The following is a 20,861-nucleotide window of genomic DNA, read 5'->3' as shown; positions in this document are numbered from 1 at the left end:
ATAATTGCGTACAAAAATAAGTTTTTAAGTGTGAGTAGTACCGATATAAGTATGTACAAAATCTTGATGTGCATCCTGAACTAGATATTAAATACTAAGTATATAAGAATTGGATATAAAATAGTGGCCAACTAAACGACGGGGTATCAAGTTTGTGCATCGCTATCTCATGATTTCTGCAGGCCTCAACTTCAAGTGGCTCAACCAGTCTAGCCAAGCTTGTATGTATTTAGTTAGTATGCTGCGGGGAAGTTTTTTATCTAATTTCACTGTCGTAATAAAAGTCCGCAATACTAAACAAATAGATGACATTAATTGAATTGACTTAATAAATTTTTGACATCATCAGATTCTATTGGATTACAGTCAATTGTACAAATGTCAAATCAGTTTCAGGTCAGGAGAAATTGCCGAGAAGCTTCACTTGACATGACAATATTCTTAGAGTCTTGCTCATGGTAAGAACCCCATCAACTTCCCCCAAGAGAGTTCACTCACTGCGAGACCTGATTGAAGGCTGATGCAACGTCTAGGTTATGGCTTAATTTGCTTTAACAATTTCTTAGTAGGTTTGGTATTAGTTCTAGATTTTCTGACTATTATGCTTAAACTAGTTGGAAACTATTTTGAAATGTGCTAGCTGAGATCATGCAATGGTTTTAGAACTTTTACTTAGCTTTTATTTTATTTGATTGAAACCCTTGACTTGACCCATCTAGCCAATTTGGGATCTCAATCAAGCATTGGAGCAACTCAAAGATTGATAAAATATTTCCAACAAATGTTTAACTATATTATTAGATTGATAAAATGTTTTCTACAAATGTTTTAAGTACGTTATGACCTCGGGGTGGATGGACATAAATATTATTAGCAACCTGAGCCTCTTACTCCCAAACTTGATTGGCCTCCTTTTATACCACCGTGTGTTGGCCAATGACGAAATCTATTTTTAACATTATAATCAATGTTATAAAACGCATCAAAGCTGCGAGTAAAAGAAACCAACCAATAATAAACAACCATTTATCATAATTTCATAGTCCTTAAGTACAGTCCATACTTTGAACATATTCATTGTCTTGAATTCAAGGATGGTCAAGAGCATGGTAGGAACGATACTATGGCAAGAGCCAAAGGTATTTCCATTCAGTAGTGAAAAACACACATCCCATATATAAAAATAGGAAAAGGTCAGAAGCAAAAGACTTCATTCATCCCTTACTTGATATTTTATAATGCTAACTATCCATATTAAGTTTCAAGCACAACCGTTCATATATAGCACCTCAAATAATTTATATTATTTTCTTTCCGATGTTGAAGTAAGAAACGTTTAATGATGAAGATGATTATGGCCTTTGTTTTTCGAGTCAATTCATGATTAGAATATCATACTTTCTTGAGACATTTGTTTTTCTTGTTATCATTTTAAATTGTTTATCCTCTATTTGTTTTAATGTGGTCCTGCTCCTCAACATGTTTAAAATCACATCAAACTTGTAAATTATTCATTAAAAAAAAATCTTTTTTTGGCATAAATATCCTCCTAAATATCAATTTTTGCATGAATATCCTTACAAAATTACTATTTACATGTATACATTGGTAAAACACTTGTTTTGCTATTTTATCCTTTTTTTACCTTGTTTTTGCATGTATACCCATGCCATCTAACGTCGTCAAAAAATTAACAGTTTCAAATTAAATTGGCTAAAATATCCTTAATGGGTAGCTATATAAAAAGAAACATTTATAAAGTAATCGCAATAGAAGGCAAAAAAATAATTTTAAAATTTTATTTTATTTTTAATTAAAATAAATATTATTTTTATTAACGGTGTTAGAAGAATCGTTAAATATCGGGGGCATTTGTTAAAAAACAGTATTTTATGAAGATATAAAAATAAATATAAATTTTAAGAAAGTATTCACATAAATTTAAATTTTTAAAAGAATATCTATGCCAAAAAAATGCTTAAAAAAATAAAAAAATAAATCTCCAATGTCCTGGTGTCAATGGTTTTATTCTCGATGGTATTGTAATTGTTAACTCGATTCATTATTTCATTTCTACTCGTGTCGATCTCCGTGAATACCGGAAATGAGTCCCGACGGCCCATAGACTTCTTTATAGAATGCTTCGGGGATTGGGAAAGGAGTTATTTCTTGGTCCACAAGCCGACCGCGAAACCTACCCACTTCGCAGAAGCCCTAGTCATGAGACCGCCCGGTGAGACTGAACATTGAGCACCAATAGAGCTTCCACGTAAGTCGTAACACCGCTTCAGTTGAGTACTCCAGCAGAGGCAACAACCATCCACGTAGGCCCTCTAGAGTCAAAGTCAATTATTTACAAATAAACAAATAAAGCCGCGTGTAGTGTTGCTTCAAATCCGAATCCCCTTCAATTTTATTAAAACCTAGTCTTTTCTAATTTCCACAGAGAGACAAACCGACAGCTCCCATCTAGTCTCTGCACGTTATCATGCTATAAGATTCCAAGGCCCGTGTGGTTCCATCTCAAGCTATGCCTTCATTTCTTTCTTCTCCTAGTCTCTGGTCCTTTAAACCTGCTACAAAGAGGAAGGATTGTTCATGAGTTGGATTGGAGAGGCTTCAGGTCTAGATGGAGAGGCCAACCCACCTTCTTCTCGCTGCATCTTCCTTCTTGGTGATCTTCTCTTCCTTTATGAGCGACCGAGCCGGGGTGGTTTTGGCTCAGAATGCGACGATATCGGTTGATGTTGGAGTAATTCTTGATCTTGGGAGTATGGAGGGGAAGAGGTGCCGGACCAGCATCTCCATGGCGATCGATGATTTCTATGCTGCCCATCGTAACTACAGAACCAGGATAATTCTGCATACCAGAGACTCAAACCAAGATGACGTTGGGGCGGCCTCTGCAGGTATCCTCTCTTTATATATTTTGAGAAGATAATTTCTAAATTCTGCCGCTACTATTTCTCATTTGTGGAGATTGGCCAAATCCGAGCCTGCCTCTCAAAATTAAATTGGCACTCCCAATTCTTTAAAAAAACCCTATCTTTCGTACGGTTCTGAATCATAAATGTGGATTAGGATTAATAATTATACCCTTTGGAACAGTTATTCCGTTGCTTATTCCTGTTTCTTGTCAGGCTAAACTTTCTGAGAAACCATAGGCAACAATTTTTTTTTTTTTTTTTTGCTCCATTGCTAAAGAGTACAAAAAAAAAGGGCTTTTCTCTCGGAATAAAGTTATTCCTGCTTTATTCACGAACCAAACGCAGCTCTAACTTTGAACCTGCTCGAAGACCCATGGGTGCTGGTGCCACCTCCTTTGGTCATACATGTTCACAAGGGGGTGCAGGTTCGGGTTTAGAGGAAAGTGGGCGTACTAGGGAGTGCATAAATTTAAAATAAGAGTCCCATCTTTTTCCCATCTTTAAAAATCAAAATCTTCTAGTTTTGAAATATGGATTTTCATATGCTCTATTAATGTACAACAACCTTTTCTTCCATTGGCTTGGATGTTCCACATTTCTTCCACATTCTTCCCAAAATATTGAGCCTATAAAATATGACTAAAGAAAGGTAGGCATAGAGCTAAGTCAATACTTTCAGGCTAGGCCAATTGGTTGGGCCTATTCAAATGCCTCCTAGCATGGGCATGCATCTAGGTTAGACCTGAAACCAAATTGAATATAGATTGCATACCAGTATATTGTTTGGCAATATGAATACGGATACGGATACTAGTCAAATACAAAAATTCATATTCATATTTATTTTAAACAAATATAAATATAAATCCGAATTTTAGAAGTATAAATATAAATATAGATATAAGTTAAATGATTAAGTTTTATAATCATAAAATCAAAAATATTACAAAATGGATGATAAATCAAGTTAATAGCATATTAATGTAGTTATATATTTTTTAAAAAATTATATGAGTGATATATAAAATTAAATAAGATTATAACTAGAATTCAATATTTGGATATAGATCGGATAGTTATCAATCAATATTTATATCTATTTTTCTTTAACAAATATAGGTAAAAATATGGATATTAATTGGATGCTTAACTTCCAATCAATATCTTGATGAATTCGATTACAAAAATGGATCTCTATAGATATTATTCGGTCCACTTTTACCTTTAATCTGGGTGCAATACAAATTGCTTCCTTAAAGCAAACCTCCAACCCGCTTACTATTCAATGACACTAGAAACAAATTTGAAGCACCAATCTATCCTTTTTCTTAAAGTTTTCAAATATTTTGATAACCGGTGATCGGAAAACCAGTTTGATTCTTGTAAACCAAGAACCTATTTTGGAGCTTTGACTCGTCAAAGTACTGGCAGGAGAAGCAATTGCCAGGTATGAAGCAAAAAAAAAAAAAGAAGAAGCAATCAACATGAAAAGTCGTAGCCCCAGAAACAAAAACGTCGGCTCGGAATCTGGAGTATTAGAACAACTTTGTGAGCTAATCAGTAGTATTCATGGCCAGTCTTAGTCTAAGATCAAACCTAGCCCACTTGTCACAAACTCTGCAACTTGGTCTAACCCAAGAAAAGAAACGAACAAGAAGACAGGAAAAGATAGAAAATTAACTCATTCCCCTTTTCATTGCTGCAGCGGTGGACCTGCTGAAGAACGTCCAAGTCCAAGCGATCATCGGCCCCCAGACCTCATCGCAGGCGGAATTCGTCGCCGACCTCGGCAGCAAGACGCAGATCCCCATCCTCTCCTTCTCCGCCACCAGCCCATCCCTCTCCTCCGCCCGGACCCCTTATTTCGTGCGCGCCACCTTCAACGACTCCTCCCAGGCGGGCGCCATTGCCGCCATCGTCGAACACTTCGGATGGCGGGAGTTGGTCCCCATCTACGAGGACTCGGACTACGGCGCTGGCATCATCCCCTCCCTCACCGACGCCCTCCAAGACGTCGAGGCCCGCGTCCCCTACCGCAGCGTCATCTCCCCCTCCGCCTCCGACGACCAGCTCGACGAAGAGCTCTACAAGCTCATGACCATGCAGACCCGCGTCTTCGTGGTTCACATGACGCGGGGCCACGGCTCCCGACTCTTCCAACGGGCCGAGCAACTCGGCATGATGACCGACGACTACGCCTGGATCACCACCGACGGGATCACGGATCTCCTGGATCTGCTCGACCCGACGGTCATCGATTCGATGCAGGGCGTGATCGGGGTGCGGCCGTACGTTCCCAGATCGAAGGAGATCATCAATTTCACGGCCAGATTTAAGGCGAGATTCCGTCGAGAGAATCCCACCGTCGAACCGACGGACCCGACCGTGTTCCAGTTGTGGGCCTACGACGCCGCTTGGGCGCTGGCGATGGCGATGGAGAAAGTGGGCGCCCCGAGTCCTGTATTCCAGCAGAGGCCATCGCAAATTGGGAATTATTCCGACCTGGGCAAGCTCGGCGAGTCCCAGACCGGGCCGAAACTTTTAGAGGCTATCTCCAAGACCCGATTCCACGGCCTAGCCGGCGAATTCCGGCTAAGCGACGGGCAATTGCAGTTGTCCGCCTTCGAAATTGTGAATGTGAACGGGAAAGCGGGGAGGGAGATCGGATTCTGGAATCCGGTGTCCAGGATATCCCGGTCACCGGTAAGTTCGAAGGATCGGACGGGGTTAAAGCCCGTCATCTGGCCGGGGGACTCGACGATGGTGCCCAAAGGGTGGCAGATTCCGACGAACGGAAAGAAGCTCCAAATTGGCGTGCCCGTGAAGCAGGGGTTCAACGAGTTCGTGAACGTGTCTCGGAATCCGTCCACCAACGAAGTGACCGTCACCGGATACTGCATCGACGTCTTCGAGGCCGTCATGCAAGCGCTGCCGTATGCTCTTCCCTATGAGTACGTACCCTACGACAACGTCGAGTCTTACGACAATTTCGTGTACCAGGTCTACGATAAGGTCAGCAGAAGAACACTTTAAATCTCAAGTAACACCGTTAATTTGATATTCGGGTTTCTTCATTGATCCTATAAATGGGATGCAGAAATTTGATGCCGTGGTGGGGGACGTGACGATCATATTCAACCGGTCATTGTACGTGGATTTCACTCTGCCGTACACCGAGTCCGGGGTGTCGATGATCGTGCCGGTGAAGGAGGACAAGAGCAAGAACATTTGGATCTTCTTGAAGCCATTGACCACCGATCTCTGGCTCGGAAGCCTGTCCTTCTTCTTCTTCACCGGTTGTGTTGTGTGGGTGATCGAGCACCGGATCAACAAGCAGTTCCGGGGAACGCCGAGCCAGCAGCTTGGACTTATCTTCTACTTCGCCTTCTCCACCCTCGTCTTCGCCCACAGTTCGGTGATCGATTCTCATGCTTCTATCTATCGTAGGAGATTATTAGTACGTACATCGATCTTCGGCTAACTTCCATTGGATTTGGACAAATTTCCAGGGGAGAAGCTGGAGAGCAATCTATCGAGGTTCGCGGTGATCATTTGGGTGTTTGTGGTGCTCATATTGACATCGAGCTACACGGCGAGCCTGACTTCGATGCTGACCGTGCAACAGCTCCAGCCAACGGTAACCGACGTGAACGAGCTGCTAAAGAATGGAGAATATATTGGGTACCAAGACGGATCGTTCGTGTTGGGGATGCTGAAGAGAATGAACTTCGGCGAGAACAAGCTCAGGACCTACACTGCAGTTGACCAGTATGCTCAGGCTTTGAGAAATGGGAGTGCTCATGGAGGGGTTGCAGCTATCTTTGATGAGATTCCCTACCTCAAGCTTTTCCTATCAGAACATGGCGCAGACTACACTATGGTTGGACCAACCTACAAGACTGACGGTTTTGGCTTCGTAAGTTCCATTTCTCCTGCCTTTTTCCATGGATTCGCATTGCTATCAGATAATCACATAACCATCACATATCTTCATGATGAGACATGCTCCTCACAGAACCGGGCTTACCATGCATCGCACCTTCTTTTATCATTTGCCATACTTTCTCCTCTAAAAGCATTCATAATTTCTTGTTCCGCAAAATACTTCACTGAAATGTGGGCAAATGGTCTGATTTTAGCTTTAGCTCTCTGAGCTAAAGCATGACAAACAGGTTGCAACCCAGGCAGGAAAAAAGATACCCTGAAAGGGCATTGGCAGCTTTCTTCCATGCCCACATGAAAAGTTATGTTTCATGATTCCAACATTAGAATTTGAGCTGAAAAATCTGAATTTTATGTTTCGCAGGTTTTTCCGAGAGATTCTCCTCTGGTGCCTGATGTCTCAAGGGCCGTCTTGAGTGTGACGGAAGGGGATATAATGACAGGGATCGAAAAGAAGTGGTTTGGAGATCAGTCAGCTTCCCCAAGCCAGAGCGATAGCGTCAGCTCCGCGAGTCTCAACTTCCAGAGCTTTGGAGGCCTGTTTCTCATCACTGGAGTTGTCTCGCTGCTTGCATTGTTGGTTTTCTTTGCCATGTTCCTCTACAAGAACTGGAAAGGAGCCACTACATCTGAGAGTTCCCTCTGGAGAAAAATAGTAGCGTTGGCCAAGTACTACGACAGCAAGGATCTCACTTCCCCTACTTTCAAGAAGAAAGATGAAGTCATTCCAAACAATGGGGAACTCAACCAAAACGGGCATGCTCAGGGCGCTGTAATCTTGCCTTATTTTGATGGTTCACAGAGTCCCATGAGCATCTCCAACCATTCCGACATAAACTTTGCCTCACCAGATGAAGGAATGTCCTCTATGGACCCGGGCAGTCCACGGATTAGATTTCCACGGGCCGAGGCATTTGAAGAGCTGTCTGAAATCAGGGTAGAGAGAGCTGTCTGAATCTAGATTGGTTGTCTCATTTAATTGGATTGTTCACATGAAATCAAATGCTACTTAATTGTGAATGGGCTGTCCAACTTTCAGCAATGCCACATGAAATCGATGCTGCCTCCTATTCGGCTGCATTTGGCTATGATGGAATCAGCTCTCAATAGGCTTCTGCTGTGATGAATTCTGTGCTCTTCGATGCTGAGCTTCATGCAGCCCGATCCGAGCCTTCACCTCTGCCCGTCACTACATCTTCAGCTTTTACGCTAATCTTCTTTCTGACTGTGTCTTTTATTTTTTTTTCCCCTGACTTTTGTTTTCCCTTTCTTTTGCTCTTTGCGTTATGCTGACGTAAATATTATTCTTTAATACATTGGGTGGCTAATTGAGCTCATAGCTCCTTAGCTTCCTTAGCTTCCTTTACGTTGCCATCCACAAAATCAGGAGTGGTTATGATTGTTCCAGTCAAAGAGGATGCAAGAAAGAATGCATGGATCTTCTTGAAGCCACTCACAGTGGACCTCTGGCTCAGGACCCTGGCCTTCTTTTTCTTTATAGGATTCGTGGTGTGGGTGGTGGAGCATCGAATCAACGAAGAATTTAGGGGCCATACGTCCAAACAACTCGGAACCATCTTCTATTTTGCTTTCTCAACACTTGTCTTTGGTCATGGTTAAGTAATTACCCCCTAGCTATCTAATGACAAGGCCAGGCAATCACAGCCATGATCGAGAAAGAGTAATATTTTTACTATGGTTTCTGGAGAAAAACTGGAGAGCAACTTATCAAAGATCGCAGTGATCATATGGGTATTTGTCGTAATGATCCTCACATCGAGTTACACAGCTAGTTTGACCTCCATGTTGACTGTTGAACAGCTCCAGCCAACTGTTACGGGCATAAAACAGCGTATAAAAAATGGTGACTACGTTGGCCATCAACGGGGTTCCTTTGTAAGAGAGCTACTGATGCAGCTCCACTTTGATGAGTCCAAGCTTAGAGACTTGGGAAGTTCTGATGAATATGCAGAGGCACTCTCCAAGGGCAGCCACAATAATGGTGTATCTGCCATCTTCCATGAGATCCCATATGTCAAGAGCTTCCTTGCAGACCACTGTAGTAGATAAACAATGGTTGGACCAGCCTACAAGACTGCTGGGTTTGGATTTGTAAGTTGTCTCCCTTCCCGAAACTCTGTGAGAAGAGAAACAACACCTACGGCCGTCGTTCCTTCCCTCACGCTCCTTCCTCTGTTCTTCTTCTCGTTTTGGGAAGAGAACACACAAACCCCAAAACAAAATTCCCTCCACGTGAAGCACTTCGGAAGAGAAAGCACCAAGAGCCCCTTCCCCCACGTGAAGCCTCCCACGAAAGGACTTCTTCTTCGCTGCCTTCAAGACAGAACCCACGGAAGAAAAGGTGTTTCTCACCTTGGGAAGAGAGCCATCCAAAAACCACCGTATGGAAAATCAATTTGTAATCTAGCTGCTCTGATACCAATTGTTGCGAAAAATACAGGATCCAAATGGCGAACAAAACAACATACAAAATTATGAGAGGAAGAGGAAGAGGAATTGAACACAGAAATTTACATGGTTCGGCAATGTGCCTACGTCCACGGGAGCGAAACGGCTGTAACTTTCAACTATCTCCAAATAGCAAGGATTACAAGATATTTATTAAAAATCCTAACCCTAGAGTTCCAATTCCTATCAGCATCTCTGGTAAAATAAAACATTACATAATTATCCCAAAGATAAATATATCTGGTCGCTTCGCTCCGCTCCGTTGGAATACCAGTATACCACTCAAATAAGAATACCACTTAATATGAGCCACTTATTCTAACAATCTCCACCTTGGCGAATATTCACCCCTTAGAAGAAAAGATAACTTGGGACACCACCTGACGCTGATAAGTTGGAACACATCCTCTCTAGCACCTAGAGATGTTAACCAAGTCCAAGCAATGCTTGAACTTGTCTGCAGTAACGGATTTTGTCAACATGTCTACTGCATTTTCAGAAGTATGAACTTTCTAAAGCAATATATCACCGGAAGAAACCAACTCCCTAATCTTGTGATACCTCACATCTATGTGCTTGGTTCTCGCATGATACACTTGGTTCTTCGCCAAATAGATTGCACTCTGACTGTCACAATGCAACTGAACTCCACCTTGCTGAACACCCAGCTCCTTGACTAAACCCGTCAACCACAATGCTTCCTTGGCAGCCTCAGCCACTGCCATATACTCGGACTCAGTCATAGATAGTGCAACTAGAGACTGAACCATGGACCTCCAACTGATAGGCCCTCTTGCAAGAGTGAATACATAGCCTGTAGTCGACTTTCTGTCATCCAAGTCCCCTGCATAATCTGCATCAACATACCCCATGACTGAAGGATCATCTTGCTGTCTGACAAACATGATACCATGGTCTGTAGTACTCCTCAGTATCTGAAAATCCACTTGACTGCATCCCAATACTGTCTCCCTGGATTCGCCATAAACTTGCTCACTGCGCTAACTACATGCGCCAAATCCAGCCTAGTACAAACCATAGCATACATCAGACATCCCACTGCACTAGCATATAGAACCTTTGACATGTCTTCAATTCTTTCCCTGTCTTTGGGCACTATGAGGTAGACAATCTAAAATGAATCGCTAAAGGTGTGCCACTGGCTTCGCATTACCCATGCTGAACCTCTCCAACACCTTCAGTATATAACTACCCTGAGATAACCATAATTTTCTGGAATCTTTGTCTCTGCGAATCTCCATCCCAAGAATTTTCTTGGCCGCGCCCAAATCTTTCATGTCAAACTCTCTACTCAACAAAGTCTTCAACTTATTGACTTCATTCATATTCTTTGCAGCAATCAGTATATCATCCATATATAGTAACAGAAAAATAAAAGAACCATCATCAAGGCTCCTCACATAAATACAACAGTCATACTCACATCTCCTGTAGCCAATCCGAATCATGTAGGAGTCAAAATGCTTGTACCACTGCTTCGGAGACTGCTTTAGCCCATAAAGTGACTTCCTTAATTTACAGACTAAGTGCTCATGTCCATGTTCTGAAAACTCTTCTGGCTGCTGCATGTAAATCTACTCCTCCAACTCACCATGAAGAAAAGCTGTCTTTACATCCATCTGCTCTAACTCCATATCATAATGTGCTACCAATGCCAACACTACCCTGATGGAAGTGTGTCTGACCACTGGGAAAAAAATCTCATCATAGTCAATCTCAGCTCTCTGTGAGTATCCCTTTGCTACCGGACGTGCCTTGAACTTTTCTCCTTCTTTTTCTGATACTGCTTCCTTTTTCTTGAACACCCACTTGCATCCTATCGCTCTCTTCCCCTCCGGAAGCTCCACCAACTCCCATGTCTGATTTTTAATCAAAGATTCCATCTCCTCCATCATAGCACCCATCCATCTACTCTTCTCCTGGTTGTGAACTGCCTCCTGAAAAGTAGTAGGATCTCCACTGCTAGTGATTAATGCATAGGAAACCAAATCTTCGAAACCATACCTAGTTGGTGGTTTGATAGTACGCTTGGGTCTCTCTGTGGTTATATTATGCTGCTCTTGATCGGCTGAGGTAGAAGTCTCTGTACCCTGAACATTATTCTCCTTGACAGAACTCTCTAGCTCCACCTGCACCAACTGCTTATTGCTGCTGCAACTTTCTGGCATCTGCTTCTCTTCTTCTTGAGTACTTTTCAATATGGCTTTCTCATCAAAAACCATATCTCTACTGATTACCACCTTGTTTACCTTCGGATCCCAAAACTTGTACCCTTTCACCCCTTTCTGATACCCCAGAAAGATACACTGTCTAGACTTCGGGTCTAGCTTTGACGTCTCCTCACTAGGAATATGCATGTAGGCTGGACATCCAAACACTCTCAAACCTGAGTAGTCTATCTCATTACCTGTCCATACCTCCTCTGCAACCTTACCATCTAGTGCTGCCCTTGGTGACCTGTTAATCAAGAAGCATGCCATATTCACCACCTCTGCCTAGAAGTTCTTTGCAAGCCCTGCATTTAACCTAAGACACCGTGCTCTTTCAGCTATAGTCTTGTTCGTCCTTTCTGCCACACCGTTCTGCTGAGGTGTTTTACGTACTGTGAAGTGTCTCTTAATCCCATGTTGCTCACAAAACTCAATGAACTTTGAATCTGTGTACTTAGTCCCATTGTCTGACCTGAGGCATTTGACCTTTCTTCCTGTCTGATTCTCTACTTCAGCTTTCCACAACTTAAACTTGGCAAACGTTTCTGACTTGTGCTGCATGAAGTACACCCAGACCTTTCTCGAAAAATCATCAATGAAAGTTACGAAATATGTATGTCCGCCCCGTGATGCTACTCTGACTGGTCCCCAAACATCCGTATGAACATAGTCAAGAATACCCTCTGTCTTGTGCGTGGTAGTCCTGAATTGAACCCTATTCTGTTTTCCAAGAACACAATACTTGCAGAAATCCAATTTGCAAGTTTTAACACCCTTCAAGAGATTTCTTTTATGCATACCACGTTCACTCATATGACCCAAATGCATATGCCACAAGACTGTATTATCAGAATCAGACTCTGCGGCAGCAACTCCACCTACAATAGTAGTTCCTATCAACCTGTAGATGTTCCCTGCTACTTTCTGTCCCTTCATCACTGTCATAGCACCTCTACTAACCTTCATTACTCCATCTTGAGACTTGTAACAAAATCCGTTAGAGTCTAAGGTACCCAATGAAATCAGATTCTTTCTCAAATCTGGAACATGTCTAACATCACACAACGTTCTAACCACACCATCAAACATAGTAATTCTGATATTCCCTATTCCAATGACTTTGCAAGATGCATCATTACCCATCAAAACAGAATCAGAATTAACTAACCTATAGGTGTCAAACCAATTTTTATTGGGCGTCATGTGATAGGAATATACTGAATCCAGAATCCAAGAATCCGCAAGATGATCTGAACTGGACGAGACTGAAAGTATATCACCATCACTGCTCTCTGTGTCTTCTTTCACTATATTTGCAGACTTGGACCCTTCAGATCTGTCATCATCTTTATCCTTCTTTTTCTCAGGACAATTCCGCTTTATGTGACCCTGGTTTCCACATTTGTAGCACGTTATGCTCTTCTTTTTATTGGATTTAGACCGGAATTTACTGCGATGTGATCCATTCCTTGTGTTGCTTCTTCCACGCTCCTGGTTATCCTTCACCACTAAGCCTTCTCCTTGAGAACTGTCAGCACTGGCTTTTTTTCTCTGATGAAAACCTAATAAGGCTCCAATGACGTCCTCTAACTCTAGGGTCTGCTTTCCCCATGTCAGAGTTGTAGCCAAATTTTCATACGTAGGAGAAGCAGGTAAAGAATGCAATAACGTCAACGCTTTGTCTTCGTCTTCGAACTTCACATCAACTCGCTGCAGATCACTGATAATCTGATTGAATACATTGATATGTTGGCTTAAATCAGCACCCTCCGCCATCTTAAGACCATACAGTTTCTTCTTAAGATAGAGCTTGTTCGTTAACGACTTGGACATATACCGACTCTCCAATTTCGACCAGATTACCACCGGAGATTCCTCGTCCATGACATGATACATCACATCATCAGTCAGACAAAGTCGTATATTTGAAACAGCCTTAGCCTCCAATTTCTTTCACTCTGCATTACCCATGTCATCTGGTTTCTTTCCATACAGGGCCTTCACCATACCCTGTGATACTAACAGATCCTTCATCCTCCTCTGCCATAGCCCAAAATTTTTAGTTCCATCGAACTTTATTACATCGAACTTCGCAGAAGACATTCCTGCAATCTTATCCTTTTGCAAAATAAAATAGAGAAAAATAGGATCCGATAAAAAATAAAAAATACCAGAAACGTCCCTCTTCTTAGGTCAGAACGCGCGCACGGGAGAGACTCCTCTTTCGGATCTGTCACGCACGGCGTTGGAGACGCGGTAGAGGTGGTGCGGTCACAAGCACGGGTGCACGACGGCGCAGACGGCGGAGCAACGGGAGGATGCGGGCAGACACGGGCGCACAGGGGCTTCTTCTTCCTCGCTCGTGGACTGCAACAGGGAGTTTTTCCCTTCCTTCCATGCGGAAGCCGGTGAGAAAATCAGGGGAGCACGGGAGGCGTCGCGGCGGAACGCGCAGCCTCTCCTCCTCTCTCGCATCCGGCTGGCCGGGGGGATCTCCTCTCCTCTTCTTAGCTTGGAAGCCGCCGGCGATGGGGATTTTGGTTTGGAGGAAGACAACGCCCAAAAAACTCTGTGAGAAGAGAAACAGCACCTACGGCCGTCGTTCCTTCCCTCACGCTCCTTCCTCTATTCTTCTTCTCGTTTTGGGAAGAGAACACACAAACCCCAAAACAAAATTCCCTCCACGTGAAGCACTTTGGAAGAGAAAACACCAGAGCCCCTTCCCCCACGTGAAGCCTCCCACGAAAGGACTTCTTCTTCGCTGCCTTCAAGACATAATCCATGGAAGAAAAGGTGTTTCTCACCTTGGGAAGAGAGCCATTCAAAACCCACCATACGGAAAATTAATTTGTAACCTTGCTGCTCTGATACCAATTGTTGCGGAAAATACAGGATCCAAACGGTGAACAAGACAACACACAGAATTGTGAGAGGAAGAGGAAGAGGAATTGAACACAGGAATTTACGTGGTTCGGCAATGTGCTTACGTCCACGAGAGCGAAACAGCCGTAACTTTCAACTATCTCCAAATAACAAGGGTTACAAGATACTTATAGAAAAACCCTAACCCTAGAGTTCCAATCCCTATCAGCATCCCTGGTAAAATAAAATATTACATAATTATCCCAAAGATAAATATATCTGGTCGCTTCGCTCCGCTCCGTTAGAATACCAGTGTACCACTCAAATAAGAATACCACTTAATATGAGCCACTTATTCTAACACCTCTCTCCATAACTCAAAATAGATATTTGAAACCTCAAAATTTAAATTTTTTAGGTTCTTAAAATCCTTGTTTATGTTGAATTAAATTAAATATTTTAAAATTTTGAAAACCAAATTGGTAAACGGCCAAGTGGCAAGCATCCGCGCACAAGCAAAGGAGCAAACATGGAAAAATTTTCAAAGAAAGCAAACTATGACAAGTATCATGCATCCAGCGCAGGAGCAAATATGGAAAAATTCACAAAGAAAGCAAACCATGACAAGTGTCATGCATCCAGCGCAAGAGCAAACATGAAAAGGCCCCTCGAAGAAGGAAGGAAGCATGGACGGCCAAGATGCAATAAGCCGCATGATCAAAGGAGCACAAGAAGACACGTCATCAATCCGCGGGAGAAGAGTTTGCTTCTTTTGACGCGCCTGAGTCTATATGAAGGGCTTTAGGGATCATTTCAAACACAATCAAAATTTTCTTTTGTCCCTATTCCAAGAGTCTAGATAAAAAGGACTCTAGGGATCATTGGAAAGAAAAGAAATAAAGAAAATTTTTCTTCTCCTCATAATTTTTCTAAGTTTCTTTTGAGGTATCTGCAAGCATGAACGTGTTCTTCTTTCTTCCCTGGAGGCGCACTGACGGGCAAGATGTGGTTCTGTATTAGGTTGTCGTATCTCTAGGAGATCTGTGCCAGCAGACCCGTGCGTGGGGGGCATAAACTTTTCTAGGACAACGCATCAGCGTGCTTCAATCCACAGGCCATCTTCTCTCTCTTTCTTCATTTTATTATTATATTGTCAAGTTAATTATTTGCTAGTTTATTCTTCTTATTTACTATTTTTGAATATTAGAAATATTTAATTTATCAATTATATTTGTGCATCTAGGCTAACAATTCAGGAAAGTTTATGTACTAACAGTGACCTTGTCAGAAAAATTCTTCGATCTTTACCAAAGTCATGGAAAGTCAAGGTAACGACGATCCAAGAAGCTAAAGACTTGAACAAGCTACCACTCGAGAAGCTTCTTGGATCTTTGATGACACATGAGCTCACAATGAAGCAACACAGTGAAGAAGAGTCCTCCCACAAGAAAAAGTTAATTGCCCTTAAGTCTACTTCTTCTAACAAGGATCCCTCTTGCAGTAGCAGCAGTGATGAAGAAGAAGACAATGAGGAAGTGATAGTCAACTTTAAAGACCACGTAATAGCACGTATCTGGTAGGATAGTGATTACGGGTATCGATCCATAGAGATTGGGGTACAGTTGTTTTCTTAAAAAATAAAAATATTTAAAAAGAAGAGTTTGTGAAGAAAATTTAACTAAGGAATTTAATTAAAAATGCAATTAAAATATTATCAGTTTGAGGAAAACCTAGGGCAAGGAATTCACCACTAACATCGGAACAAGGATTAATTGTATTTTAATTTATTCTTGGATTAACATGCAAATTGGCTACAAGCCTAATAAGCATTTAAATAGAAATTCACAAAAGCAATTTGGGAATAATCCATCTTCAGTTGGCATGAAATGTCTATCCTAATCTAAGGTGGTAGCACACAGCATCTTCCTTAAGCATGGACTATCTTATATTTACTTAGTGATCATAAAAAATAGTTGTATAAACTTCACATTTAAAATCACAGAAATTAAACATGAAATAAAAGAAGATATTCATTAAAAACAATAAGTTCATACAACTCCAAGAATATAAAATAAAATATAAAACCCGTGTCCCTTTGTCGGGTTGCATCCAGCCCTAGTGAAGAGCTTAGGCTTCCATGCAGTGGTGGACGATAGTAGCAGCACAGCAGCGGGCTCCCATCTCTTTCTTCTCTTCCTCTTGTGATTCCCCTGAGATCGATTCCTTCCTTTGGGAAATCATTCCCAAAATGTCCAAAATGTTTCTCTCCCTTCTTTTATTTCTGTGGGATTCCGCCTGAGAGAAGATGGGAGTAGCCCCCGGTGGGGGAAGAAGGACTGAATGCCTAACCGGTGGGGGAAGAAGGAATGAATGCCTAAAGAAAGCTCTCCTCCTTTTATAGCCTCCCAGCCCCCCTGTTTTGTGCGGAGGATAAGCTTGAATGTGGGATAAGGATGGAAGCGGCTGGATGGAGCTGAGATTTGTTGGCCGCGGGAGATCCGGATGCGAGAGAAGTTGGAGCTGGATCTCGGAGGCTCTAGGAGGAACTCACGGATAAGGATGGACCTTTGCCGTTGGCTGAATGCAGGGATTCGCTGGGCTGTGGTGGTTTGGATTTTGATACGGAGAAGCTTGAGAAGCTGCAGACGTTGTGAATGTTGGAAGAATCATCCCGGACTGCTGAGATGTCATTGGGAGGAAGTGATCCGGAAGCAGAGGAGAAGCTTGGACGCATGTGGAGGATTGAACTCGGTCATATCCCGGAATGGATGCATCTGCAACTGGATTGGAGCTTATCCCGCTGAGATGGAGCTGCTCTGTTCCGTGGATAATGAAAGGTTGGATTCGGCTGACGGCTTGAGATTGGTTGTGTGAGGTTGCTTGGATAAAGATGGATCTCGGAACAGGGGAGTGATGCAAGATGCGGGCATTTGAGAGGATCTTGGAGGCTGGGATCCATCCGGAGAAATGCTGGATTGGTTCGGGAGGAAGGATGATACGATCTGGTGACGCGGAGCAGAGGATTCTTCCGTGGTCGATGGAATAAATCCGAATGGGAGGATATGGCTCACAGGATGCTTGATTTTCGGAGAAGATGAGTTCTGCAGGAGATTTGGAAGAAGTTATTTGACTGAGAAGAGGGATACGGCTGTGATGTGAAGCAACGTATGCGGATGGGAAGGAAGCAGAGGAGGCTGTGAACGGTGGATACAGGATAAAGGCTATGGAAGTTTGAATCATGGAATCAGTCTGAAAGATGGCTGGGATTTGGTCCGGAAGAAGGGGAACTCATCCTCCGATCCGTGAAGCTCGGGAAGGACGTGGAGGAGACACAGCTCTGACGTGGAACAGGGGAAGGAGGCTGCGGACGTGGAGATCTCGGCTGAGAGATGGAATACAATCCATGAAGCCGAGAGGATGGGAGGAAGTTGGGACTCGGATGGCTTGGTTTGGTTCGTGGAAGACTTGCGAGGACAAGCGTGGGAAGTTTGCTGGGATTAATCTGGAAAGCGTTATGGCTATGGTCTTTGAACGGGAGATCTAATGCAGTCGGCCGAACGTGGGATATGGGAGGATAGGATGATACGGTTGGAACACGTGGGAGGTAGGAGAGGATAAGAAAAATGTGGAAGAGAATATCATGCACTAGATGTAAAGCAGGGGAATTAATTCGTGGATGATGGAATGACTGGAATGGCTGGTTTCAATCGGGATAAAATCTAATGAATGTGATACGGGTTTAAACAGTGCAACGTGGGAAGTTTTGGGACAAAATGTTAGAACATGAAAAGTCGAGCTCAGAAACAATAGAGTTGGGATGAACGGCTGAATCGAAAATTTGAGAGAATTTGAATCGCAGGGTGCATGCGATTTGGGTTCAGGGATCATCCCAAATGAGTTTGACTCGACCTGCATAAATTAGACTCAATCAGTAAATAAATAAGTAAAACTCGAATTACCTTTAATAATTTATTAAAATGCAATAATGAAGGTAACACATTTTTTTAGTTAAATTCATAAAATATATGAATTAAAATAATGATAAGTGCTGTGAATAAGATATTAATTTATGTATTATTTAGCACTTATCAGGAAGATGATGAAGAAGCCTTTCTTGTGAGGAAATTCAGAAGATTCATCAACAGGAAGAAGCCTCTCCATAGGAAAAGAGTTCCCTCGAATTCCTTTAACAAGGATAAAGGTAAGAAAAGGAAAGGAGAGGGAATCAGATGTTATGAATGCAAGAAGCCGGGCTATTTCAAAGCTGACTGTCCCTTGCTGAAAAAGAGCAACAAATACAAGAAGAAGAAAGCCCTTGTCACCACCTGGACTGATCATTTGAAGATTCTATAATTGAACTAGTTTGATTATGATAGATTTATCTAGTTGGATTATTTGGCTATTAACTATTAAGTTATTGGATATTTGTTCATCCTAGACTTTGCATGATCTCTAAAGCATTGCTCTAGGGTTCATGCGGCCGTGTGGCCGACCCAGGATGGGTTTGAGGTGCGGCAGTTATCAATATCCAGCACTGCACCTGCCGGCTGATTCCTGATATAGTAACAGGTTCAATGCATATAGTTTGTCCAGTGATATGTCCTGGACCAGCTATATGGATTTCAGGAAGTTAGGATCAACCATGTGCTGAGGAATGCAACGGCTTGCTTGCAGATAGGGGTGCAAATGGGTCGGGTCGAGTCGGGTCTTGGGTGACCCCGATTCGATCCGGTTTTTTATTCGGGTCCTAATTTTGGACCCAAACCCGACCTGGTTGAAGATCGGGCCGGGTCGGGTCGGGTCCGAGTTGGGTCCGGGTCGGGCCGGGTCCGAGTCGGATCGGGTTCGGATCCGAATCGGGTCCAATTTTTTTTATTTTTGGAAAAGAATTTGGGAAAATCTAATTTGGTCATATCATAATTATGAGGTGCTGGGTGACCCATGACTTGAAAGACTTGCAATTGATCTCCAGTCAGAACAGATGACCCCGACTTACTAACTAAGTCGGTCTACAAGCCAAATTTCATATCACACTATTTTTTGTCCATGTGGCTGATTGGACGGAACTTGGTGTCTCGCAGCTCCCCCTCTCACGAGGACAAAAAAAATCCCAGACCTTCTTCCAAAATCCAATTCCATTGCAGAAAACTGGCACATGACCCATATTCAGTTCGGTGTTCCCTCACTTCCTCCCTGTAAAAGTTAAAAAAAAATAGAAACCAAAAAACCGAAGGAAAAAAAAAAAGGAAAGCCAGCTACCGAGACACGACCCAGAGGTATCAACAGTGTAATAGACCGAGAGAGGATCCTGACGGATCAATAGTGCCACGACCCACACAAAAAAAAGAAAAAAAAACAAACTCTCTTTTGCTTTTTTCCCCTCTCTCTTTCTCTCTTCGGGTCCATTCAGGTCGGATCGGATCCGTTCGGTAAACCCAGACCCAACCCATAAAATGATTCGGGTCCAATTTTAAGACCCGACCCGGACCCACGGGTCCTAAAATTCGGAGTCGGGTTAGGTCTATGCGGGTCAGGCCGGGTCGGGTCTCGGGTCAACCCGACTCATTTGCAGCCTTATTTGCAGATTGCGATGGCCGATAAAAGCCCAAAAGGAGCAGACTAATCTACTGAGATGGGGGCTTTCCGAGAGAGTTGATTAAAAGTGATGTGCTGATTTTTCTATCTAAGCTTAAATGAACAAGATGTATGACAGAAAACGGCCCTCTTACGTTTGCTTGTTATAAGAAGCTGCAGGCTGATGACAGATGATAATTTTCCATGACTCTGCTGAAAACGACTTCAAGATACTTCGTTACTTCTTTAACCTCTAGAGCCCTGTAATGATCGCAGTATTTCTCCTTGCACTTTCCTAGCAACTAGCTCGTAATAATCAATTCATTAATTAGTGACATCTTATGTCGTATTGGCCAAAAACCTATACATCCCTGCATTGCAACAAAACGTCATAACCAAAGAATCGTGATGCAAACGCTTAGCAAAAAAAAAAAAAAACGGAAACGTGATGCAAACGATGCCTGGATCCTTGGAGTATCATCTCTGTTGTGGTTCAAATTCGGCCCGAGGGTGACCACACCGGAGGAGTCGTAGGAGCTACCGGTCGGGATGGAGTCGGGACGCCGCTTCCTACGCACCTGCGGATCTGCACAAAGTCTCACTGGTAGGATTCCGATTAGAGCCCTCCGATGATTAAGTTAGAGTAGATCTTAGGTGGTCCAGCCAAAAGTCCTTAGGCATTACTTGATGGGGCTATTTATAGTCCCCGCAGAGGTGCTCAGGTGGCATGTGTCCACGGCTTGCTTGGGGCACAGGTTTCGAGCTGTTCCTATGCACGGTATGGCGTTGCATGCATTAACAGGGTATAGCCCTTGGCAGTAAGAATGGCCCTTGGTCATCATGTTGTAGAGTGGTC

General features: G+C 42.9%; 1 protein-coding gene across 1 annotated transcript; it reads left to right on the top strand.

Annotated features, from left to right (window-relative positions):
• The first annotated feature begins 2,450 nt into the window (after window positions 1–2,450).
• Window positions 2,451–7,976, top strand: LOC103698561 (glutamate receptor 2.9-like). Its single transcript, XM_039123103.1, has 5 exons — window positions 2,451–2,909; window positions 4,633–5,939; window positions 6,025–6,337; window positions 6,437–6,843; window positions 7,234–7,976. Exons 1-5 carry the CDS (start codon window positions 2,630–2,632, stop codon window positions 7,822–7,824), a joined length of 2,898 nt encoding a protein of 965 aa, XP_038979031.1. The 5' UTR covers window positions 2,451–2,629; the 3' UTR covers window positions 7,825–7,976.
• The last annotated feature ends 12,885 nt before the right edge of the window (window positions 7,977–20,861 follow it).

The sequence above is a fragment of the Phoenix dactylifera genome, unplaced genomic scaffold (genome assembly GCF_009389715.1).
Source record: "Phoenix dactylifera cultivar Barhee BC4 unplaced genomic scaffold, palm_55x_up_171113_PBpolish2nd_filt_p 002070F, whole genome shotgun sequence".
NCBI classification, from domain to species: domain Eukaryota; kingdom Viridiplantae; phylum Streptophyta; class Magnoliopsida; order Arecales; family Arecaceae; genus Phoenix; species Phoenix dactylifera.
This window is presented reverse-complemented; position numbering and strand designations above follow the sequence as displayed.

Bases quoted from the DNA above. Each gene is read 5' to 3' on its own strand.
- LOC103698561 (XM_039123103.1), top strand. From the start codon at position 2,630: ATGGAGAGGCCAACCCACCTTCTTCTCGCTGCATCTTCCTTCTTGGTG. The intron at 2,910-4,632 runs GTATCCTCTCTT...TCATTGCTGCAG, and splicing joins CGTTGGGGCGGCCTCTGCAG to CGGTGGACCTGCTGAAGAAC. The intron at 6,844-7,233 runs GTAAGTTCCATT...TATGTTTCGCAG, and splicing joins AGACTGACGGTTTTGGCTTC to GTTTTTCCGAGAGATTCTCC.